General features: G+C 35.9%; 1 protein-coding gene across 2 annotated transcripts in view; it reads right to left on the reverse strand.

Annotated features, from left to right (window-relative positions):
* LOC128985903 (DNA repair protein RAD50) overlaps window positions 1-25,665 on the reverse strand; it is a 40,875-nt gene that overhangs the window by 2,494 nt on the left and 12,716 nt on the right. For both annotated transcript variants that reach the window (XM_054405878.1, XM_054405879.1), the window contains exons 4-24: window positions 25,345-25,460; window positions 24,270-24,382; window positions 23,069-23,221; window positions 21,288-21,477; window positions 19,944-20,037; window positions 18,678-18,780; window positions 18,176-18,420; window positions 17,345-17,484; window positions 15,226-15,351; window positions 14,157-14,250; window positions 13,397-13,606; window positions 12,541-12,678; window positions 12,203-12,354; window positions 11,776-11,890; window positions 10,233-10,323; window positions 7,834-8,003; window positions 6,853-7,053; window positions 6,094-6,300; window positions 4,580-4,753; window positions 2,263-2,388; window positions 976-1,159 (exon numbers count right to left, since the gene is read on the reverse strand). In XM_054405878.1, the coding sequence (XP_054261853.1) occupies window positions 976-1,159; window positions 2,263-2,388; window positions 4,580-4,753; window positions 6,094-6,300; window positions 6,853-7,053; window positions 7,834-8,003; window positions 10,233-10,323; window positions 11,776-11,890; window positions 12,203-12,354; window positions 12,541-12,678; window positions 13,397-13,606; window positions 14,157-14,250; window positions 15,226-15,351; window positions 17,345-17,484; window positions 18,176-18,420; window positions 18,678-18,780; window positions 19,944-20,037; window positions 21,288-21,477; window positions 23,069-23,221; window positions 24,270-24,382; window positions 25,345-25,460 (3,142 nt within the window). The remainder of the gene's footprint in view (window positions 1-975; window positions 1,160-2,262; window positions 2,389-4,579; window positions 4,754-6,093; window positions 6,301-6,852; window positions 7,054-7,833; window positions 8,004-10,232; window positions 10,324-11,775; window positions 11,891-12,202; window positions 12,355-12,540; window positions 12,679-13,396; window positions 13,607-14,156; window positions 14,251-15,225; window positions 15,352-17,344; window positions 17,485-18,175; window positions 18,421-18,677; window positions 18,781-19,943; window positions 20,038-21,287; window positions 21,478-23,068; window positions 23,222-24,269; window positions 24,383-25,344; window positions 25,461-25,665) is intronic.

The following is a 25,665-nucleotide window of genomic DNA, read 5'->3' on the forward strand; positions in this document are numbered from 1 at the left end:
ACCAAATAACCAAATATACCGAATATAAAGGAAAATTATTGTTAAGATTTTATTCTGATCCCAGGATTTTCATAATGGTCAATCTGGTATTTTTAAGTAAGAAAACTAGCTACAAAATTGTTTTCACCAACTTTTATTCATTTTTAAAATGCCAATTCTGCTAGTTTTAACACTAATTTAGAATTCAAACACAAATAATACAGTATTTCAAAAGTTAATCCGACCTTGAGGTATAATTCAACTTGAAAAAGAGAACATGTTATAAAATAAACACATTAGTTTGTATACATATAAAAAAATATATAAATTGTTTGTTGTTAGGAAACAAATTTTATTTAAAACTGGTTGCTTTGAAGGTTAACAATTTGTAATAATTCTATAATCTTTACATTCTATTTCTATTATTTGTATTTTATTTATACACTCTTTTCCTTAGAGGGGCAGGCATGAGTGAAACTCTGGCTCTGGTGAGTGTGATTTAATTCAGAATCACTGTTTGCATTATGTTATGTAAATTTTGTAATTGTAATAAAGGTACAGTAGAACCCCGGTTAACCGAAATAAAGGGGGATAGCTGTTTCGGATAACCAATTTTTCAGTTAACCCATCATATGCTAAAAATAGCCAATGTATCACCACAGTCAAAGTGTGTAGAAAAAATTAATTTAAGAGAATGTCTATATAATTCAGTGTTTTATTTCAGCTACAAAAATGTTACAATGGGATAGAAAATACTTTAAACCAGACAACTGAAGTTATTAAAGCATTTTACAGCCCTATATTATTTTGTAGAACCATTTTGGTTAACCCGGGTTTCGGTTAACCCGGGTTTCGGTTAACCCGAATTCGGTTAACAGGGGTTCTACTGTATTATTAATTAAATTTATCTCACACTCAAATTTAACCTTATAAGAAAGAGTTACTTAAACACTATCACACTTCAACAGCCGATGTAAACTACAAGTTTTCCCTTACCTGTTGACAAGTCCTCGTCATTGCGTATCATGATGGTGTCGATGTCGTTGCCAGCGTATATCTGGGTCCACAGGTCTCCGATGATGTCGTTTATGTGTTTCATCCTCTGGTTGTGGAAGTGGTTAAGAGACCACTCCAGAGCTTTGCTGTACGTGTGGAGATCAGCATAGGCTGCTTCCGCCACCTGAGTCATAAGGCAATAAATTAAGTGAATTGAAGAAGCGAAATTATTTTTAGGAAGATTATAGGACTATAGACATAAAGGTGGATCTAAAAATTCATAGATGGTATACAAGAGGGATACAGCCCAAAAAATAGAAGTTTTGAAGATCAAAACTGACATAAATCACAAACTTTTTCTTTTTTTTCTATTAGGCTCTAGCTTGGGATTGTATTTCACATTACTTCAGACTAGGTCCTGGGGTTAAGGCATTATCATTTAGGTAAAACCTATTGGTGATTGGCAAGAATTTTTACCCGAGACCTCGGGGACAAAATTTCCAAACACAACCACTACACTAGCTTACAACCCCTCATAATTAAAAATAAACTGACAATAATCAAAATCAAGGAATTAAATAAAAGGGTGAGTGATTCTGAAAGAGAAGAGAAACTCAATTACAAAATATTGGGTTGGAAAAAATACATGAATACAATAAGAATCTGTTCAAAGTGGATGTAATGTATGAATACTTTAGTATAATGATAATACTTCCGCCGCAGCAAATGTGCAGAGTAAGCAAATTTCCTTTTGTCTGATCGAATTTTCACTGAAATATTTCCTTCAAAATGTTATATTAATTTCATACTTAAATAACATTAGGTTAACTATTTGAGTACTAATATATATACCTTAGTATGAAAGAGAAAACAATAAAAATCAAATTTGATCAACATCAAAAAAGATTAAATCCCTGCCAATAGCTTTTGAAAGGCCATTATTCATTAATATAATAAGGATACAAATAAAAAGAGGGCCCAATGTCAACACTTGAGGTACACCATAAATAAATTGCAGATCAATTCCAGTATGTCATAGTTATGATTCACACCATTTTTGGTCACAAATGTTCTTCACTTTTTATTATTTTAAGAGTCCATTTAAAGAAAAAAAAAACATTTATGAACATTCTCAATACAAATACCCAAGGATTGGTGGTATCGAGGAATGACACATCCCTACAAACAGGCTACAGTGGATATTGATCAAGTTTCCTTACTGAGCTAATCAAGGGATAATTAAATCTTTGGAACAGTTTGCCATGCATGTTAACAAAGGAGTGTTACCCTCAAATTGATGAGTGCATCAGAGTATTTCTTTTCAGCGTTTTTCAAGCAGCTTTGTTGCAGTTCTTTCCGCAACATTTGAATATTATTCTGCAATTCTCGCTTACGTCCTTCCGTGTGTGCTTTCTGAAAATAACAATATTTTTGAAATTTAAATTTAGCAAAGAACAGCTTCTCAGGACAGGGGCTTATTATTAAATCTGTAAAAGGTTTTGTACATAGACCTACAAGTTGGGCATACACTAAGTTGTAATTTGTACCCTTATGTACGATTTTCTTAGTCAACCTTTGACAAAAACCCCCAATGGACGTAATATTGTGAGTTCTGTGTCTTATGTCTACTATGGCCTGCCTGGACTTTTTCTAAGTGAGCTAGCTGTTATCCCGTTTTTCTTATAATAACAATAATTCAAAAAAGGATAATTATAGCCACAGTGTAATTGCTATACTGATTTAAATAACTTTGTGGGACATCAGATATGTTAGGGGCCCACTGGGCCCGCTTCTTTTCTTGTCCTTCTGTATCGATCTTGTGCTTTTCATATTCAATGTCAGCCTCAGTGCTGCATAATAACAGTAGAAACCCCATCAGATGAAAATAAGTGGGGACATGATGACAAATGCCATAGACTTTCTGCGCTAACACAAAAGGTCCAGGTCCCAATGGAATTCCATCAGACTTAAGGCAGTTGGTCGGAAATTTACAGGCCTTCTGCTAGATATGTACAACCACGGTTTATTGGAAGGCTTGTTTCCGCTGTAATGAAAATTTCAATGCCTTGTGCTGATTTCCAAGGGCAAAGGGGATCCCCGTCTGCATACAGAGCTCTATGCATGCTAGACAGGACAGGGAAGCTTTTTAAGTGACTCCTTAAGCCAAGGCTTGCAAAGGCGTAGCAAGAGGTGAACTTTCTGATTGTCAGTACGGCTTTCGAGCGTGTTGATCATTGATACAAGCTGTGAGTGAGGTGATCCGTACTTTTGAGAATGCCCAGCAGATGAACCACAAATCATGAAGGGTAGTCATGTTGGACATAAAAAATGCATTAAACTCAGCCAGGTGGGCTGACATGCTGGGTGCATTGAAAGAGGACTTCACACATCCCCTGTACCTGTTTAGAACGCTTCATAGCTATTTACGGGATCGGTAGTTGGTTTTCAACACTCCAGAAAGACTGCTGCGGAGAGATAAATCAACGGTTGCCGTTCAGGGCTCAATTCTCAAACCTGAACATCACTTACAAAGGGATCCTATGTATAGAAATGCCTCGGGAGATTTTCCTTGTTGGTTATGTGAACAATATCAAAAGGATATTGATGAGCTGCAGAAGCAGTTGGCCGTGGGTAAAGTGATGATGTGGATGGATGAATCGTGGAACGCTGTTTCTGCATTCTCCTAGGGAGTGAAGAAAGTCGAACAGCTGTGATGCACCAGTGCAGCTGACCCTGTTAGAGCATCTCTGGCGTACCAAGGCACCCTCTTGAAGTATTGCAAACAGTGTTTCCAAAAGGGTTTCCATTGTCTGGACTGATTGGTAAGGCCGGGGCCACACTCATCTTATCTCGCCGAATTTTTTCCACGGGTGTTACCTGTGGGTTTGAGAGATACATTACGGTATATGGGGCAGGCCACACTAGAGTAACAACGTCCGTGAATGCGTTTGTCTGTCTCGCTGGTTTTACCAGAGAGACTGACAAACGGAATTGCACGTTTATTCTCTACTAACATTCCACGGACGTTGCACGTAAAAACTAGTCGCGGGGCATTGCGGCTTATGGGAGTGAACACACTTATCTTATCTCGCTGAATTTTTTCCACGGACGTTTCTAGTTTTAACCCGACTGAGCACTGTAGGGGAGGGGGGGGGGGCGGAACACGGACACGGACAATTTTTATTGCCAGTGTGGCATGCTTTATCAGTCTCACTGGTTTGCCCGAAAAACCTATCTCGTAAGACGAGTGTGGCCACGGTCAAACTGTTCCACGTGCGTCGCACGTAAAAACGGAAAAAACAGTCTCGCTGGTTAAAGGTTACAAGTGTGGCCCCGGCCTAAGTGGGTACTTTACACACCAGGGTAAAGTACAACCTTTAGACCCTGATGGTGCATAAGGCATTTTCCTATAAAAAAAATTAGGTACATGAATGAAGCAAAAATAACATGAGATTGTTTAAAAAATGAATACGGTATCATGTTCAAGTGAATACTATTCATGCATGTGTTTGTTTTATCAGCATACGTTAAGTTACCACGTTATTCACTCATATTATTACTACCAAATGACGACATTTCTGAGAGCTACAAATCTAAACTTTACCTCTCTAAAGATATCTTCCTCTTTTTTCTTTAGCTTTTCTTTTTCTTGGGAGACTTTTTTTAAGTCCATTCCTCCTATCTTTGTGGATAGCTCTCTTATTTCCGCTTCAATACCCTCCTTTTCTTTTCTTTTCTGTCGTAGTTTCAAATTATCATCAAGCTCTCTTTCTCGGACCTGCAACCATAACAAAATATTTGTTAATATGCAGATATTTGTTAAATTGATGAGATAAAACTTATGATGAAATCAAACAAAGACGTTGTTGATAAGTTTTAAACTTAGATAAATTTAAGGAAAAAACATGATTTGGCTCAATAGTTTGACAACAGAATTTCCATAATTTCTCACTCCCAGCATATTATACCTCAAGGTGTTACAATAAACTTATGGCTATCACAAAACTCATCAACCTCCAGCTGTAGCCAATTTGCATTCATGAATAAGTTAGTTGAAAGTGACGTGAGTTATTCTGTAAACCAATATTGTATTGAGAAGCGCTCAAGAATAAAGGCATTTTGATTTGATTTGAAAGAGCCACTCACAGACTGTGCTACTTTGACAAACTATATTTTCTCTCTCAGTTTTTTAATTTGATACTATAATATTTTATGGGATATGAAGGATGCAATGGCTTACAGTAAATGGTACTATCAGTTTGGCTTGATTAAAAAGTGTCCATATTTAACAGAAACCAGTACTTTACATCACACACTGAAGGCTCAGCTGAGTTTATTTCATTAAAGTAGTAATTTTTTAAACAATTTTAACAGCTCGCTTTCTTGTCTGTTTGGTACAAATTTTGCAATCGATTTTAAACCAACTTCCCGATGAGCTAGAGACTTGAAACTTAAAACAGAGTTCACAATTGGATGATAATCCAATATTATATAATTTAATTTTCATATTTCCCTTGGGCTACGCCCCATGACCTTCCAAATTTTTTAAGTTTACATTTTGATGAATGTAAATATATCAATCGAAGTCAGCTGTAAAAACTTTAATTTGACAGTTTGTTCACAGAGCATAGGTTAAAAGGTACAGGTTCTGCTCCCGAGAGATTCTAAAGTTTGATGATTATGAGAATAGTAGGAACAATATGTGATTACAGATTTAAAAAAATGTTTGGTTATGTATAAATAAGCCATTAAAATAGATTTAACATATTTACACATTATTTAATAATTTATAAATAAAAAAAACGTTGTAAAATAACACGTTTTTAAACACACTAATTGAGAAAATAATTTATAAATATATGGAGAGAATAAATACTTGTAAGATTTAAAATGAAAAACGTGGGGCCATGCATGATAAGATAATAATAATTAAACAAGTTAAGATAATCATAAATTAGCTATTGAACGCGCCCCAAGTTTTTTGGTTTTTAAATCTTACAAGTATTTTTTATTCTCTCCACATATTTATAAATTATTTTCAACTTTTTAGTGCCTTTAAAAACGTGTTATTTTACAAGTTTTTTTATTTATATATTTGTTATTGTTTTTTTAACCGACCTGCTGGTTAGTGAGATGAGCCTTCACTTCATCCATCTGCTCCAGCAACTCCTTCTTGTTGCCTAGTACAGCCTCCTTGTCTCGCTCCAATCTGCTGATGTTCTGCCGAGTTGCAGCCAACTTGTCAGAGCCGTTGCACTTCTCATATCTTGTAATTGCCTCTTGCAACTTGCGAACTTCGTTACACTGAGTCACCAACCTGTTCACCTGCGAAAATTGTGACGGCTTTAGCTTGTGTTGTTCAAAGAGTATTTGGCTATTGAAAGTAGTTTTGTATGTTTTATTTTGTTAATTTGTTGTACATATTAGTCTGGTAGGAATAAAGGAGGGTTTAACACATTTGATCTCTTTTAAGAAGAAAGTGTATAAATGGAAGAAGGTGTATAAACTACTGCTCACGCAAAAAAATTTTACAAGATATCTCCCTCAACACACTTTTAAAACTTTGATACGGCAGATTTCAAAAAAATTCCACCCCCCCCCCCCCTTCAAAAAGTTACCGCCCTTTACCCTCAAACCCCCTTATACTCTCATTCCCCACCACTCACCTACTACCTTCAACCCCCAATACATACTCCTCCCCCTCCACTCGCCTACACCTTCAACTTCTCCTACAAACTTAATTTCCCGGCACTCCTGTACTACCCTTAATCTATTCTACTATCCTCAAATCCCACCTATTCCTTCATTCCCGCCACTCCTACTACCCTCCACCCATCCACCGCCCTCATACCCACAACCACCACTACACTTAATTACCTTAGCCCTCTCAGTCTCCAGTTTCTTCTTGTGAGTGTTGCGAGCCACCTCCTTGTCTCGTATGGCTGCCTCCAGCCGTTCGCTGACTGGTAGCATCTGCTCGTTGATCTGTGCAAACTCCTCCAGTAACATCAGTTCAGCTACCTGCAGTTCTGACAGTTTATCATCCAACTGCTTCTTCTGCTGTACTCCTCCCTGGATCTGTATTACAAGAGCAAATCAGCGACGTTAACATGGTACCAGAACAATCTGTAGTTGTTTTACCAGAAAATAGGTAAATTTTGTATCGAGTTAACTTAACAAAAGTTATTAGTTTTTTTTTGCTGTCTTACTTACACACCTTAGGACTCTAGGCTCTAGCCCATAACCGTTCTACACATTACTTCAGGCTTGTCCTTATGGGTTGCAGCATTACACTTAGATATAGGCTAATCCATTGGCGATTAGCAGGATGTAAATCTGGAACCTCGGGGACTGAAGTTCCATGCTCTACCACTAGACCCTCTCGCTCCCCAGTGGTATGAGACCACCAATCCAAGTTGATAGTGGGATATAGTATTTTTGTTTGAAGTTTATTGGTAGTGTAGAAGGATGTATAATTTTCTTGGCTTTTGATCGAATATCAACGTACACTTATAAACTGTTTTTACATAAGAGTTAACAACAAACAATTGTCAGGGAAAAATTTCTGTTGCACTTAACTTCGGAGTAAAAATTGCTTAGTTGGAGAACTATAATAAAATCGACAAAGTAATAAAATATGACAGAAATAATGATTTATTCAATTTTAAGATACAAAAAAACTGCTTTGATTTCATACAATTTTTAACTACAAAATATTCCCTTCCTTAGTATGCCTCATCAAATAGTTGGCAAAACAAATATTACGGTGTTATATTTCTACTGAGCTAGAGGTTCCCTAACTTTTCTACAAAGCGTAACCTAAAAAATACATTTTCATAGAAAAAAGCCTCTCTATACCTTGAGTTGCTGCTCAACTATGGAGTTCTTCTCAGATTGCATCTTGTGCAGCTGCTGATTGTGGCGGTCTCTCTGGGCTTGAGCAGAGTGTAAACTCTTACGCAGGGTCTGTAGTTCTGTACGCAGCTTGTCCTGCTCACTTGTTGCTTCCTGCAGTGTTCTGTTGGATCCTAAAACATTGTTGTAACTGAAAATTATTATTCCTTGAGTCCACAACAGGCCAAAAGTACTGATAAAAGTAGTGGCAGGTTCATGATCTGAGCTCACGACATCTCTGCCTTGGGCCCGAAGTCTATTGTGCTGCTGACTGAGCCACAAACTCACATTATCTAAATTTCAGAAATTTTTAATTCCCTTATGGTAAAGTAGTTTTTGTTGTACTTTTACTAACAACCTTTGAATGATTACCTTAACGATGTCTTTTTTAACGAATCAAAAACAGTTAAGTTGCTTAAGACAGGGAAAAAGTGAAGCACAACATCAATGGGAAGACGGTCGTAACGGGCACCACTAAAGATGACGACTAGTGAACAGAAAGCTTTTTGTGTTTTACAGTTTGTAAGATAAAATCTGTAGTCATGGGAAAAGTCGTTGAATCTATAGTCGGAATCACGGTGCCAGCAAACAAAACTGTTTGGTTTTCTTTTTCATTTGATGTGTCATTTATAGCAGTGAGTTTACTGTAATAAATAATAGTTAATATTATAGTGTTAAGACCACGATATTCATCATGAAACGTCCGGTATTACTACAAAAGTTGATTTCTCATTTTAAAAGTTTTATTAGTGATGAACTATACGTAGTTATTACCTGAGTTCATATAGCCTATTGAAGATTTGTAAATACTCTAAATAAGGTTGTGTTGATACGTACTGTTAAATTTTAATAGTAAAAAAATTAAACCAAATACAAGATGAAATTAGTAAAAAAAAAAAAAAAAAAACATGTGTGGAAGAAATTGATGAAAATGATAAGTGAGAAAATTCATCGATAATAAAAGCTGTGGATCAGATTAACCCAGAAGGAACCCAGAAGGCAGGAGACCACTTGACAGCGATGGAGGAGTCAGATGCTGAAGGATATGGCTGTGTTGGGCACTACTCCTGAGGCAGCCGAGAGCAGAGAAGATTGGAGAGGCATTGTAGGCGAGGCCAAAAACTTTCTTAGGTTTCAATGGCCAAGGTGGTAAAGTAGGGTAAGGATGAAATTGTTAAAATGTTGTAAATTACACTTTTACCATTAGATTATGTTAATTACCATACTTATTTATTATTTTTATTTTTAAAACTGAGTTTATTAATAAACTTTGCCTATTAGACACAGTAAAAAAAAAACTTAAATTTACGATATAAATAACATGTAACATAGATTAATAACGTTGTCCATATAAATGATTTTGAATGATTTTACATGATTCTTTTAGCACTTTTATGACTATTTCATTTTTTAATTTTGATGGAAGATTATATTTTTTTTAAATTCGTCAAAAAATTTTGTAATAGTCCCTCTTGCACCAATCATTATGCCGATTACTGATATTGAATTTAGATTATATTTGTTTCTTAAATAAGTTTCACATTTACTATAAATTTTCCTCTTTTCTTCATCTACTTCTAGGGGTTGGTTTGATGATGTTTCGAACCTTATTGTTGGATCAATTACAATTCCACTTTTAGATTTTGTATCATAAATTAAAATGTCCAATTTTCTGTTCGATCTACCATCTTCAGTGCAATGTATTTCTTCTACTACTTGCCAGCCTTTTTTTCGTAGTTCTTCTGCGATCATTGCTCTTACAGCATGGTGTCTTGCATTACGCAGTAAGGCACCAAAGGGACAAGAGCCAAGGACATGCGGAAGGGTTTCAGGCTCCTTGCAATGTCTGCAAAGGGTTCCATCCTGGCTTCGCCCTGGTACGCTGCGTACTGGTACAACACCAGATATCATTTTTAATGAAGTGATCCATTCTCCTGTAGTAAGGCCATTTTTTTAATAAATCCATGTGTTGCTACTAGGCACTTCTTTGAATAATTCTATTCCTCTACCTTTACATGGTAATTTAGACCAAAGTTCAAATTCTTTCAACTGTAATTTTGATCTCAAATTTAAACCAATTCTTTTTTTCTCTTTAAATTCAAAATCATGTGTAAAAATATCATCAATTTCTATTTGAAGTTTTTGAAGTGACATGGTAATTCTTTGGGGGATGTTTATTAGCTCGTTTACATGGCTATTTTGTACGTTTTTTAGAATTACACACATATTTATATGCTGTATAGAACTTTCCCATTTTGCTCGAATTATTCCCAGACCTTTGAACCTTTTAGGGGAATATAAGAAAGAATTGGGTGTGTCACTTGGTAGAGTGCCAGATAATGGTAATAAAAGTTTATATTTACCTCCTTGTGGCATCCTAGCTTGCAGTTTTGTTATATTTTGCTCCAAGCGTTTCAATTCACTTTGGTGCTGATCCAACAAGGCTACGTCTCCCTGAAAAATCAGTAAATTTGATTCAGTTCATCTCCATATGAACAGTTACTCATACAAATCAAGATAAAAGGACAACAAATTATTAATTTTTGGACTAAAAGCTAGTTAATTGAAAAACAAATTAATTTACTTAATATTAGTAGTAGGTTTTTTTTCATTCTTTGTGACACATTCTATCTTTTCATCTAGCTCATAGACTTCCTCTTGTTTGGATCGTTTAGTTTGTGCTTTCGGTGGTTTGGACGGTTTCTTGTGAATAACCAATGTAAGCTGATTCACACATCCCTTTTCATAGGTAGATACACAGAAAAACAAGTCATAACCTGTTTATTAGGGCTGTTTGATATGTACAGATGTAATTGCTGTTCCTTTATTGTTTAGTATAATCAAGTATTATAGTAATTTTTCACTTTATCAATTATTAATGAGATAGTGACACACACTTAGATGAATATTTAAGCTGAATATGAATATATATATATATATATATATATATATATATATATATATATATAATATATATATATAATATATATATATAAAAGTTTATCGGCATGCCACAAATTGTTGAGTTCTCGCCTACTCTCACAGAAAACTAAAATCCGTATATACAAAACTATAATAAGACCAGTATTACTATATGGCTCAGAGAATTGGGTGATAAGCAAGAGAACTGAGAAACGACTTATAGTGTTCGAAAACAAGATTCTAAGGAAAATCTTTGGACCAACCTTTGAAAACGGAGAATGGAGAGTTAAGCACAACAGGGAGTTGAGAGAGTTGTACAGGGACCCAGATATTGTGGCTGAGGTGAGAAGTAGGAGATTGAGATGGGCAGGCCATGTGTTAAGAAAGGAAGAGGGATCCTTAGTGAGAAACGCCCTAAACAACAATCCCGAGGGTAGAAGACCTCCTGGAAGGCCCAAGTTGAGGTGGAGAGATCAAGTGAGAAGAGATCTGAGAAGAATGGGAAGAAGAGAGGATGAAGCAATGGATCGTGCAGTCTGGAGGCAGTGTGTTGGCGAGGCAAAGTACCTCCTTGGGTACCAAGAGCCACGGCAGTAAGTAAGTAAGTAAGTATATATATAATCGCCTGATGGTTTTACATATTTTATTTTAGCCTGAATACAGGACTGATCCCAAGTTGCCTGGACAAGAGGTTCATATCATTTTCTAAATTTTAGCCTCCAGATTGCAATTTAATAGAAATAAATTGCAAGTAACTGCATTCATGCAATCCAAAATGTTGCTTAAGAAAAACTTCTGACTAACTGATAAACCCACGTAATAATATTAGAGTTGACAGACTTTAAACAAAGCAACAGGGCCTTGAAAACTGAACCTAGAGATGAATGTCGGTTAGTCAAATTAGTTGCTTTGTAGCAAAATTTAGGATTACATAAATGCAGGGAGAGACACTAATATTTTGAATTTCTAGCATTAACAACCTACTTGAATACTCTTAGCCATTGCTTCGTCTGACTGAGGGCTCATGAGGTCACTCTGTAGTTGAGAAAGTTCTTGCCTCACTGCCTCCAACTTACGCTCCACCGTCTCTAACTGTGACCTGGCAAACAAAAAATGGATGACTTTGGTTGCAGGCTAGAGATATGTTAATGACGTTTGCTCAATAGTTAAACTCAAAAGAATCTCCTCTACTGGTGGGAGAGGCCCACCTAAGATATAAACTGAATGGTTTAGATGAAAGTCGTCAGAATGATGGATTCTTCGTGAATTGCACAGTTGATTGATAGCTTGTTTCATAAAAAAAATTGTTATTTAGTACACAAGTTGGAGAAACTTATATTTATTACTGATAAGTCTAGAAGGGTTGAAGATAGAAATCAGAAAAAAGTTATGGCAAAGATCTTATACTCACTGTAAGCCAGGTATCTCCTCATTCTTGAGCCTAGCAATGCGCTCGTATGTCGGCCGCAACTGTTGTAACCTGCTCTGTTGCTCTAGCAGCCGCTCTAGTTCTCGCTCCTTCTGCTCTATATTCCGCGGCAAGCTTTGCATCCGGCCTTCCAGCTAATCACAAAACACAACTTGACTTGTGGTAAAGAAATCACAAACTCTCTCAATCTTACTACAGAAATGAACAGTGGTAGTATTGAATTATACCACTGTTTGTACTTTTCATACTTTTTCTGAGAATATAACCATGAAAATATAACAATTCCAACATAAATGACATTGTTTGACAACCACACATACCTCAGTGATAAGATCTGTAGACTCCTGGGCCTCTTGAAAGCTCCGGTGACACAACGGACAGCAAGGCTTATCTTTCTGCAGCTTCTCTATGTATCTTCCGAACATGAACTCGGACGCCTTCAGAGTACCTTTTTCAGCCTGGAAATATTTACAAGACTTTCAAACCAACAAGTCATTTTTAAACCAAGAACCAAGTCAAGACAGGTTGATACAATTTTCCACTGCAGAAGGGCATTCATTTAGTTCCCCTGAGTCAAATTAAACTAAGAAAAGTTTCGGTTTAAAGATTTAAAAGTTTCTAAATTAAATATTTTGAAAGTTCTGGTTTTGAAATTGCTGACATTTTTTGGCATCCATATTTTTTCTGTTAACACCATTTACAATCAAGCTGGCAGCAATGGAGCAAACAAATCATCAGTAACACTGATGTAACAAGTAATATAGAGTGTAACAGGCATATTTATGCAAGTGTAAGGAGTTAAATTTATTTTATTTTAGTGTTTGTGATTTTTAAGGTTTAATTTACTAGCCACATATTCAAATTATTATTATGTCAGGGTCTGGGTCCAATTTCTTTCAGATTTGATAGTATAATAAAAATTTTATTATTACCTTTATTTTTTTAGCCTTGACTGGACAAATAAAAAAGTTTCGCGTTTCAGTTTTGACATTCGAGATTGGGATTTGATTTTTAAGTTTCGGTTTTGTTGAGATTCTAAATTGCTGGTTTTGACCATCACTACAACACGTAAAACCTCCTAAATGTTACCTGCAGTTACAGACAGTTACCTACAGTTAGCTGCAGACAAAAATTGGGACGCTCTTTTTATGTGAATGAATAAATAAACTGGCGCACCTGTATATTGTCCACCTGTGCTGTCACCTCTTCCAATACCACCTCGTAATCTCGACTCTCACAGGCGTTGTACAGCTCCTCCTGATCTTGCGCCAAAGCTCTCGTCTTCTCCTGGTGTTGCGCCCTCAAGTGTTTACGGTCCGTCTCCAACGTCACCAACTGTCGCTGCTTCTCTGTGATGCGCGACTGTAGCGTCCGGATGTCATGAGCCTGCAATGCAATCAAATTCTGGGTAACTTACCAAGTCAACAGAAAATACAAATGTTCTACATATTATAAATTCTTTCATTTTCATTTTTTATTTATAGTTCATCCTTATGTGATTTTTTTAAATATCCTAATATTAATACAGTCTTACTTTTTCATTCCTAAAAAACTCTACTGACACGGAGTCCATAAATGTTATAAAGATAGTGACATACTTTGTGTAATACTAGAATTTATGACCAGGTTCATTTAATTGATGATTTTAAAAACACACCAACACACTCTTTTATTGTACACTTAAAAGTATTGTTCGCCTAGCTTTTACCCCAAAATTTTACTAGAAAAAACATTAAGCATTACAATTTCCAACATTCACATTTAAACTGGAAATTTCATTACTTAATTCAGGTTTTATACGTTAAACAACATTGTTTACAATTTTGCCCTGTTGAGTGGGTCTGTCTATGGACTGGAAAATAACACAGAATTATTCTTTCTGCCATTCCCCTATCCCCTCTGCAAGTTACTGAAGACAACAAAGGTTAAGTCTTACCAATCTGTCAATACAAGACTGTAGTTGATGTTTGATTCCTGAATCTGGAATGTTGCCTAGCAGATGGACCAGGTTGTCTTCTGTCTTGTTTCTCCTGAAGCAACATTACAGACAATTTTAATAAACAATGTAGCGTACAGTGTACCAGTGTACATAACGAAAACATCTTCAATCACGTCAGAGCTAACACGTTCGCTGAGGGCCACTCACCAGAGAGTACTCTACTTCCTTTCCGCCACAATAAACGCTCACCAGTGAGTGCCGGCATCGCCTACATTCCATTCAATTTCCGTGCAACAGCACACCGGGAAGAACGGGCATTTTTATGTCTGAGTTTAGCTAGGAGTGAGTGCTTTGTTGTGGTGTAGGTTGGTAGTAAATTTCCCCTTGAAATCCTTTTCTGGCTAGCTTAGAAATCAACTTGTTGTAACCTCTTCCTCCCTCCAATTGGCAATACAATGGGACCGACTAGTTCCAGCACATCACCACATGTCATTTGTTATTCTTCAGACCAAAATATTTTATAGCCAAACGGGTTCACTCAATGCTGCGCCGGACTGGGGCCCGTTGGTGGGCTGCAGTGAACGTGTTAAACAACCGGCCTATAGTATTTAGTATTTTAACTCTGTGGGTATGGCTTTATAATTTCTGAGGTAGTGGAAAACTTGCATCAGGTCAATATAGAGTGGATTTTTTGTGGATTCAGTTTCAAGAAGAATATTAATTGATAAAGCTAGTTGTGGTATTGTAGGCTATAATGTTCAATTCTACCGAGTGACAGAGTTTTGAACTATTATATTGTTGTAATAGCACAATGCGGCAACAACGTGTCCTGTTAGTTTTCATACTTGCTAACACACTTAAATGAAACTGACTGCGAGAACTCAAGATTTTTTAACTTAAGAAACCTTTTATGTGCTCCTAATGAACTACTGTGATCGCAGTAAAACTAAAACTATTGTACACCAATAGATACCACTACACATGTCAATTCTTGGTTTCGGTATTTCAAGAAAAACCAGTTAAACTAACAACCAACCCATCCCTATTTTATAAGTATCAAACTTACAGTTTGCGAATCTCTGCTTCTTTGGCAATCTTTGCTTCATTCTGTACGTTGAGTTCCGTCTGTAGCTGACTCACCGACTGCAGCTCTCTCACTTCTTTGTCTAGACTTGTCAACTCATCTTCTAACCTTAGAGAATGCAAACAACTTAATACAGATTACAATTTTAAACACTATCTAGATAAAAAACAAAAATAGTGTTTTGCTGTTGATGATTTAAACTGAATCTGCTGGTTCTAGTTACAAAGCTCACATAACATCTATAGTTCCCATCTTATAATAATTTTTTCGTCATACTGCAGTAAAAACAGCCGTTTTTAATGAATGCGTTGCGGGTCTTAAGTAGTATCTTTGATACAACTAGAAATTTCATCCCCATGTTAAATTTGTAGCCAGATTTTTATCAAATTCGTCGTGGTTGATGTGAGCCCCTGGGGACAGATTGCGCTGATCTGAGTTACCAAATCAAACTTAGGCAATGACTTATGGTGAGCTATAGCAATTGTTACCACTAATCTACTGAACCATCAACAAAAAATAAGGTAGGAAGAAAATTGAGTTTTAGTATCTAACGCATTCTGTGACTAGCTCACACAACTACGTTATTTTTTTATAAAAAACTGGCGACAGCTGGTCCATATAGATGGGAGGGATGGCTACTTCAGTATAAACTATTCATTAGTCAATGATAAAGGTTATTTAAGATTTTTCATGATATGCCTCTAATATCAACAAACTGGTACTGTAAAACAAAATTTATCTAAATATTGACTATTGAGTGGTACCTTTGACTGATACAACTAATCATGCCATCCCCATGTTGAAGTTGTCGCCAGATTTTTTATCAAAATTGCCGTATTTGATGTGAGCCGCCAACAGATTTTGCTGATCTAAATTACTAATTTTTCCCGAATACATAACTTTTTGTTAGCTACAGCAACTGTTATGGCCTATTAACTTGGTCAGCAACAAAAAAATAAGGCAGAAAAAAGTGTTTGACAGTACCGGTAGCGCAAAGAGTTCTTTTTAGCGAATTTCCCTATAGGGAAGTAGCTATTACCGTAGGTCTCATGGTAAGACTTAGGCCCGGGACCGATTTACTTTTTCATTTTGATGTCCCCAGAGGCCAAAAACACCATTCGTTCAAAATTTTATATATGTATATATATATATATAGATATATATATAGATATATATATATATAGATTTATATATATATGTGTCCGTGAACACGATAACTTGAGTAATTTTTATCCGATTTTGATGAAATTTGGTTTGAAGGTGTAAGGCGGGATAAACTTGAATGAGTTCGCGATCCAGCATGATCGAACCATGGGAACAGGATTTTATGGGGTAAAAATTGGTTTTTCTCACTTTTGACCCTCAAAACACAAAATTTTCCAATTTTTCTCTAAACCTTCTTAAAGAGCTTAAAAAAACAAACAATTTAGTATATCAAAGTGTTTTTGTACGGTTATTGGTTACGGAGAAAACTAAAAAAAATTTAAATTTAAAATTCCCATGTTATTCTTATGGAGAATATTGTAAAATGTTGTAGTTTGCTTGTTTATGGATATCTTTTGATCAAACTTGGCAAATATATTCATTTTATACTAAGCAAAAATTATTTTACTTAAAAACACACACTTTATTAGTTTCCTTGTAGCAGCAAACCTAGGTACTCGTTAAACCTAATGTTATTTAAATAGATCAATTGAAAATCAATTCAGCCAAATGGAAATTCGCTTGGACGGCAGGTTTGCTGCGGCGGGGGTATTTTAATAAAAAATTGGCAACAGCTGGTCCATATGGATGGGATGTCTCCTTCAGTATCCAATAGTAAATAGTAGTACACTGGTTTTGAAATAACAGGTGATTAATGGGCTACTGTCAAAGTTTGTTGGCAACATTGATGTCTCCGTGTCCATGGGAGATGTTCAATATTTCCTTGTGATCTTGGAGACAGTGGTGATGTCTGATGTTTACAAGATTGCAGTAGACATCCAGGATGTTGCCACAATCGTGGATCACGATGATGTCTCTGCAACAGTGGGAGCCAAAAGCTCAATCAAAATCTCCGGTTCAATTTAATTTGCTCAACCAATTTCTATTAAAGACTTACTTATCCCTGCGTGTCTCAGAAGTCTTGATGTCCTGTTCTAGCTGTGTAAGATCCATGGCTTTGCTGAGATCCTCCATGGATTTCTGAACTCTCTCCAAAGATTTCTGTAATCTATTCAACTTGTCTGTTGACTGGTTCACCTGCACACAATAATGAAAATAAATCAATACTTTATAATTGATTATAGATATTGAGTCATAATCCTGGTGTATATCAACAGTAGTCGAATCCCTTAAGAGTCTTTGGAGCCTAGACACTCCAAATCGTAAAACACCGTTAGCTTCCATGGACTCCCTTGGAGAACAATTCAAAACTATTAAGAACATTTCTAATCTCACAGTTTACTAGATATTTAAACTATAATCACTTCGGTGTTTGAAAAAATATTTTTGGCTGATAAATAAGTAACTCTCCAGCAACTGTTTGAAATCATCCGAGATGGCTGCTAGCCTCTAACGACTTTTAAATGTTACTTTGAAGACAATCAGAAATGCCATTGACTTTCGGATACCAGAGTAATCATAACTGTTTTATGTACTAGCTGCAGCCAATTTGTGAAAAATAGATGGTAGATGAATAAGGAACTCTAGGGTTTGCTATAGTCAGATTTCCATTTCCTCTAATCGATTTGTTACATTCTAGTTCACGTTTGGCTTGCTTAACAAGTTAAGCATAAATAAGCGATTGATATCAGGACACTGTCGGAGGCTCGATTTAACCATTTCCATTTTCATTATAAAACTGGCAACAACTTTAAAGGGAGAAAATAGAATGTTGACAACTGACAGCTGGTCCATACAGATGGGATGTCTACTCTACAGTCTAACATACCTCGTCAATCTCCGCCTTGATTCTCTTAGTGTCCTGCTGGTTGGTTTTTATCTGCTGGTTCTTGATCTGGGACTGTTGCTCCAGCCTGGTCTTTTCCTCTCTTACGCTGTCAATTGTGCGTTGCAACGTCGCATCCTCAGCGTCACCAGCCTCGCGCAACTCTTCCAGCTGAGCCTCGGCATTGCGTATTGCGCGTTCCACACTTCCCAAGGAGCGAACAACATCGCCTTCTGTCAGCACCGAGGCTGTTAACAAAATCGTGGGTGTTATTAAATTAAATGAAAATTCATTCAAATATGCCTAATAACACTTGTACTGTTGGCAAAGACAACATACATACAAAAGATGGTAAGTAGTAATTGATTGTGATTGGACACTCCAATCATCATCAGACCCAAAAGGTGAATTTTATTTAGTGATGCTACAAAATGGCATTCACAATCTGAATTGGAAAGTGAAGGAACTGAAATATTACAACAAATCAGAGACAAGTCCGACTCACCAGAAAGGTCCAGCTGGTCAGACAATAAGCCCAAAGCTTTGTTGCGCTGCTCGATCCGTTCACTGTTTTGTTCTTCATCCCTTGTGAGCTGGCCGAGTTTTACCTACATTCAAGATCAAGTTAGCACATCTCACATTATCTGAATGTAAAATTATCAGGTGGTCAACAGCTGTTACAAATTATTTTGTCAGGCAAAGACAAAAACATCTTTACGACATATTATAGTAAACATGGCTGTTTTCAATACATGCATTGCGAGGCTAAGTGTATTTTTTATGTCCCAAGGTCAATAGAGTTAGCAGCTGGAATCAGGGACATTAGCTGTATATTTGTCTCACAAGTAAACTTTGATTGCAAGTAATCAGAATGTAAACTTCATATTTTGTTGTGGTGTTTCCGGACCAATTGATTGACAAATAAATAAAAGGTTAAAATACCTGCTTGTCGCCTTGTGGTCCAAGTGTTGTCCTAGTGGATTATGTACATTTCGGCGCGAGCGCCATCGTCGGATCCATATACACACGTCTGGCGCGCCTCCATATCCTGCCCGTGCACGCGTAGCAAGAGTTAAAAAATGTTAATTAACGGTCGACCGGTTTTTATATGTGTTTTGTGTTGTGATCATCTTACGCACCTCTACAGGGAAGTTTAGTGTAAACAGTTCTTATATGGATCCGACGATGGCGCTCGCGCCGAAATGTACATAATCCACTAGGACAACACTTGGACCACAAGGCGACAAGCAGGTATTTTAACCTTTTATTTAGAATGTAAACATTTAGTATCGATTGTAGTTTATTGTTTCATTTTCGGTTCTGTTGACTGGATTTTAAATTGTTTACTTTAAACAATTTGAATCCCACAAGATTGGTGACAAGGGAAACAATCGCAAAAAACCAAGAAATTCAAGTTTACCATTACAGTAGCTAGAATGATAAATAGATATTTAATTTCAACAGTAGAATATGGAGGGAAGATGTTCACAGTGAGTATAAAATGTTCCTTCTAAGTTATACAAAAGAGAAAATGTCAATTTGTTGCAACATTTACATTAGACTAACACTTGTTCAGGCAAAATTGCCAAAAGGTATTTAAAATCAACTCAAAACTGTATGACATAATAGTAAAAACTGTATCTTTTGTTTCATGAGCTTAAGTAAAAAAGGGAAAAACCAAAAGAGATAAGAAGGGGGGGAAGAGATAGAAAGTGAAAGAATACATTACGGGCTATGTATTTAAAAAAAAAATAAATAAATATAAAATTACCTGCTCAGTGTTCAGTTGCTTTAGAAGTCCTTGTTCATCTCTCTCTGATCTTTTCAGTTCTGCCTCCAGTCCTTTCAGCTTAGACTCTTGCTGACTTTAATTAACAAAAATACAACTTTACAACTTGAGCTCTTTGGTATTGGTGTTAATGGTACTATGGGTTAGAATAGAAAATCAATAGTATTTAACAAACTATGCTCATGCTGATTTCTACTTATACTTAAAGACAGATTTAGTTTAGTACTGGTACCAAGAAATAAATCACACCCCTTACATACGTTGTATTAATGCTACAGTACCTGAATGTTACTGTATTATCATGTGATTGTAAATTAATTCCTACAATACGAACTAAAACCAAAAAAGACTTATTTGATTTATTTTTTACATTTGTTTTATTAATTTTCAACATAAGAAATGTTTAGGATTAAAATAAAACAGATTGACAATAAAGTCCATCATAATAAATTGAAATTTCACTGGAACTTAAATATAAAAGCCAAAATTTGTTGTAAATAAAACATGAGTTCCCTTTGTATTGCTTTTATAATCAAAATAAACTATACCGAGCCATGGCTCGGTCCCCTGTTACTATATAGCTGATAGCAATAATTAATTACTTTTGTAACACACTAGCCTTCAATAAGTTATATTAGGTATTTAGATGTTGGTGTGTAGTTATAATGCTTACATTATGCCCCAATAACACGTTGCAACTCGTTTCCAACACTTACTTGCTGTCCTGTCTCACCCATGTGGTTTCCCAACGGGGCCTACTATACAGTGCAATTTAGTTTCAAGGCGTAAAACTAGCAAAGAAACAGACCACAACAAGTTTCATGTTTCTGCAAATTGTGGGGCGTTGGGCAATATGAAACTATTTATTATACATTCTGAAAACAGTGCACGCACACTATCTTTTCTTCTTTTCTTTCATCACAGTGTTCTTGTTGGTAAGTTTATCTTTTATGAAGGCAAAACCAAAATTTAATCAAATCATGACTTTGACTTTCAGAAATGATTGCAAAAACTTTTTTTCTTTAGCACAAAGGTTGATTTCTGATGATTGGGCATACAGTGAATCACATCGGTTTCCTTCTCCCCCTTCTCTTATTCAGCAGAGCTAAGAATAAAATGCCAGCAGTAAACCACGCACCATGGCGTGGTTGAGAGGGTCACTACACTACAACTTCTATGCTGCCAATTAAGAAATGATTGCAGGTGAAACCATCATTATTGCATGCAACTCAATGAAACTAAGTTTCGGAAACAGAGTTGCAGCGTATTACACTCAGCTCAGGGTAGAACCATACAGTTCCCCACTATATTATGTTTCATACGTACCTGGATTGATCTCGGAAGTCGTCAATGGCTTTGCGGAGGTCTTCCAAGGATCCCTGGAACTCTACGGTGATTGCAATCTCATAGTCTTGTATGTTGTTTTGGACCGATTCTAGTTTGGTATTCTTCTTTTCTTTCTCTGTTATCAGTTGTCCTATGTCCATCTCCCTGCATATCAGCTCGCTCAGTCGCCCTTGTCAAAAATACAAATTAATTTAAGTTTTTTTAGGGAATTCTCCATATAGGTAATATTAGTGAATTTCCATGGTCTGGAATAAGCTATAACAAAGATCTCACAGTAAGACTTAGACCGGGAACTGAATTACTTTTTCCTTACTGTGTCTTATTCAAATATATATATCCGTTAGAGCAATAAATCAAGTGAACATTTCTTTATTTTGATGAAATTAGTACATACCTAAATTTATTCAAAGGTGTTCCTGTGTTTTACCACCAAAACATAAAATTTTGCAATTTTATTCTCAACCCTTTTGTAAATTAAAGCTTAAAAAATACAAAAGGCTTAATTTAGAATACTGAAGCGTTGTTGTGCGCTCAACGATTAGGCCTACAGGAAAAATAATTTTTGTCAATGAAAATGAAAATAAAAAATTCAATGTTATTTTTATGGAGTAATCTAAACTGTTTCTGAACTTAAGCTCGCTTGTTTATTGGTTCTGCTTATAAATATTTATTTGTTTTTTTGACAATTTAATTTGTTTAAACTTTAACCAAGCTTTCAACATGTAACTAAAAACACTTTATTACCTTCACTGTAACATTAAACCTAAGAACTTGTTAAACCTCAAATCAATGTATTATTCAATTTAATAAGGAGATATTTTAGTGAAAATACAACTAGGCAAATGGAAATTGGCTTAGTCTGTAGGTTTGCTGCAATGGGGGGAGGAGTTTTCCACATATCAAAGAGGTAGGAAGTAAGATAAAATCTTCTGATACTGTCTTATCATCATAATCTTATCATCTTATCACATTACCATATTGTGTAACACTTTACATAGCATATAGTGTTTGTTTTATCGTTTTATGTTGTAACGAGTCCTCATCTAATTCAATACTGTGCCAAGAAACCTTCCTTGAATATTTAAACCGGCATAAACTTCTTGGTTATGATTTGGTTGTATGTATAGAAATTTTAAATTAGTTTTATGATGATAGAAAACAAAATTATGGTAATTGAGTTTTAATAATAATCCAATTGAGTTTTTAAAAATAGTATATTTCTTACCTAGGGTCGAAAATGAGGTTTTGCCGGCTCGAGATAGTTTTTAAGTTCGAGACGAACTTAAAACGATCTAGAGCTGCAAAACCATTTCGGTTTGTGGTACGAACGCTATTTTTCACCACACGCCCTATTACCCTATTACCACTATTCACCACAATAATAATGGACACTGATAGTCAACACAACTACAACTTTAAGGTTATGTTGATAAATAATTTGAGGAATCAGCAAAAATAATAATAAATAGTTGATAGGCAGCGGTGACAATAAAACAATTCTATTGCAATGCTATGGATACTGATTGTGTATTTAATATGCATTCATGTTTCGAGAAAGTAAGCGGGCAGCTGATTTTGCGGCCCTAGGGATGTAAAAACCTGCTCGGTCCCCAAATGACGATGACAGCTGGCATGGCCAGCAAAACGTAACTTTCAGCCACCAATTAACGTATGTAAAACAGCTAAAATCATCATAGTGTGGTGAAAAAAACATTTTTGTATTTTAACCTTGGATAAAAAGAGTGGTAATTTATAATTACTTTTAACTGGAGCCAATTCATTATCGAACTCAGTAATTTGATCATTGATTGTGTTTAGTCGTGTTTCTTCTTCACTTAGATGACTCTTCTTTGTAGCAGCTTCCGTTTTCTTATTTAAAGTCTCTTTTAAATCATATTGCTTTGCTGCAATGTCTGAAAGAAACACAAAAATGGAAATAGAATAAGACATATCAATTTAGATCAAAGTTAAGTCCAAGCACTGAATTCAGGGTCTTTCGGTAAGAGGATTGTCAAGTTGGTATTTACACTATGTCCAAACCAGACGTTTCGCCCATTTTATGATGAGACATCCTTAGGGGCAAAGCTAAGACTAGGGATGCGCCGAAAAAATGACAGTTGTCTGACCTAAACAGTTGTCAGAAAACTGTTTTCTGAAACTGCCTGTTGTCAGAAAACTGTTTTCTGAAACTGCCTGTTGTCAGAAAACTGTTTTCTGAAACTGCCTGTTGTCAAAAACTGTTTTCTGAAACTGCCTGTTGTCAGAAAACTGTTTTCTGAAACTGCCTGTTGTCAAAAAAAACAGTTTAAGTGGAAACCGTTACAAAGATGCAGGGTCGCGACAGCAGCTTGACACTATCAAAGGATCTAACTAAACAGTTAGACACACAGCAAAACAAAAAAAAAAAACAGCTTTGCTGGCTCTAAACTGTTTCTGGCAGGCGAAGCATAGGCCTATTCTCCAAACCCCCATTCCCTCAACGTGCTATGTCGACAGATCACATTTCTTAACGTCAACCAGAAACAAATGTAATAGTATTTTATCATTTTTTATCTGTGTAGTTTTATAATTTTATACAGATTTTACATTAGCCCCTAATGTAAACAATTAAACTGCAGTAATTTGTTTTTCTTTTATTCAACATTACTCTATTTATCATTCAAGAAGTGAGATACCGTATGTCAATTACTTATACAGAGCTAGCTTCCTCACAAATATTTTTTTGGCCAGAACAAGCCACAGTTTTTTTAAAGTAAATTTATTTTCACAAGTCTAAGAACAAATAAGTAATACCATTGACTATTGGATGCAGAAGGTAATACTAAGCATTTGAAAACAGTTGTGAACAACATGACTGACAGCAGGTTCACTTTATAAGTTGGCGGCTACAGGCTCTCGGCTAAACTGTTGTGTGACAACTGTTGTCTCGACAACTACTTAGCTTGAGCATTTAATACTAACCAGTATGAAGAGCTTTTCTCTCATTTTTAATGTTGTCCAAGACTTTGTTGTATTTTGTGACGTCGAAAATAGCATCAAACTTTTCTTTCAGTTTCTTCCCTTCATCCAATGGCCTGAAATGAGGACAAAAAGTAATACAGTACTAGTGTACCTGTCACATATGGAATCATGCTCAATCTAGACACAGGAAAAGAAGGAATTTTTGCTGATCTTTTTTTCAATTGGTGTTTTCAGGTAGATATTTTGGTTTGGTTGGTAAAGCGGGAGATGGTGGAAGGATTGAGTTCGCAGTTTACGTACCGTACATTCTGTTTTTTTGTAGTTTTTTTTTTTGAAAGTCCGTTAGGCCTATCTTTTTTGTCGTGGTGGGTAGGTCTACCCATCACCATATAAACCTACGCACCACCATCCACCACGGCAGTCTAGACTTCACATCCGGCCGGTACGTGTCGCTCACTGTCTCAGTAGTTTTTAGTGTTATGTTAAACGTTACTATCCGTTCATTCAATGTTCGTTTTTCCATTTGTTAAAACTATGGCGACCTTCAAATGAAGTTGACAACTAACCTTGTACACCTGAAGATGACTCCATCTAGTTGAAACCGGTTGCAACATAAAGCAACAAATTGGATGACTTAAATGCAGGTATTTAAACCACTTTAAGTTAAAATGATACATCAATCTTATAAATGACTAAAGTAAGACACGTAAAAAAGGTACAGGGAAACTCTTATTATATTAGGTAGGCCTATCTATATATATGGGTTACTAAGGACATTTCATATCTCCATTAGTAGTGGTCTGCTAGCCAGACTCTTTTACTTCATGTTGGGTCGGGTCAAAATCAAGTTGCAAGTTTTGACTTTAAAAAATATTATAATTAATTGTAATCCTACAATTAGTTTGTAAATAATATAATACATGAACTCAACCATATTGTGGCAGCAAAAAAATAGTTTTCACAAAAAAATTTTGAAAACTTGTTTTCTTACTAATGATAGGTAGCCTATGGAAAAAGTCCACACTGATACCACAAATAACGACCAAATAATATAGTGTTTAAATCTTTCACATACCAGTTAGAGTCTTCTTGGTGACAGAAGATGACATGGTTCAGGATCGGTTTAGAGACACCGAGTGCCAAACACATCTCAGTGTCTACGTCAGCACATCTGCCGCTGATGCTGACCTCCTGCAAATGAGTCTTGCAAGTTAACTCTACCACATTGGGACTTATGAATAAAAAAAACCTGGGCGGCAAGATTGCCAAGTGTGTGGGACCGAGCAATCATCTAAAGCAATATTTTCCCCGGCCATGTTGTCTGACTGGCGTCACCTCGTGAAGTATAATCTGTATAATTTCCTTTTACTGTATTTAAAACAGCTGTTAATTTATT

Source organism: Macrosteles quadrilineatus, unplaced genomic scaffold, assembly GCF_028750875.1.
Source record: "Macrosteles quadrilineatus isolate MER2022 unplaced genomic scaffold, UCM_ALF_1.0 Scaffold_2__2_contigs__length_208266976, whole genome shotgun sequence".
NCBI lineage: Eukaryota > Metazoa > Arthropoda > Insecta > Hemiptera > Cicadellidae > Macrosteles > Macrosteles quadrilineatus.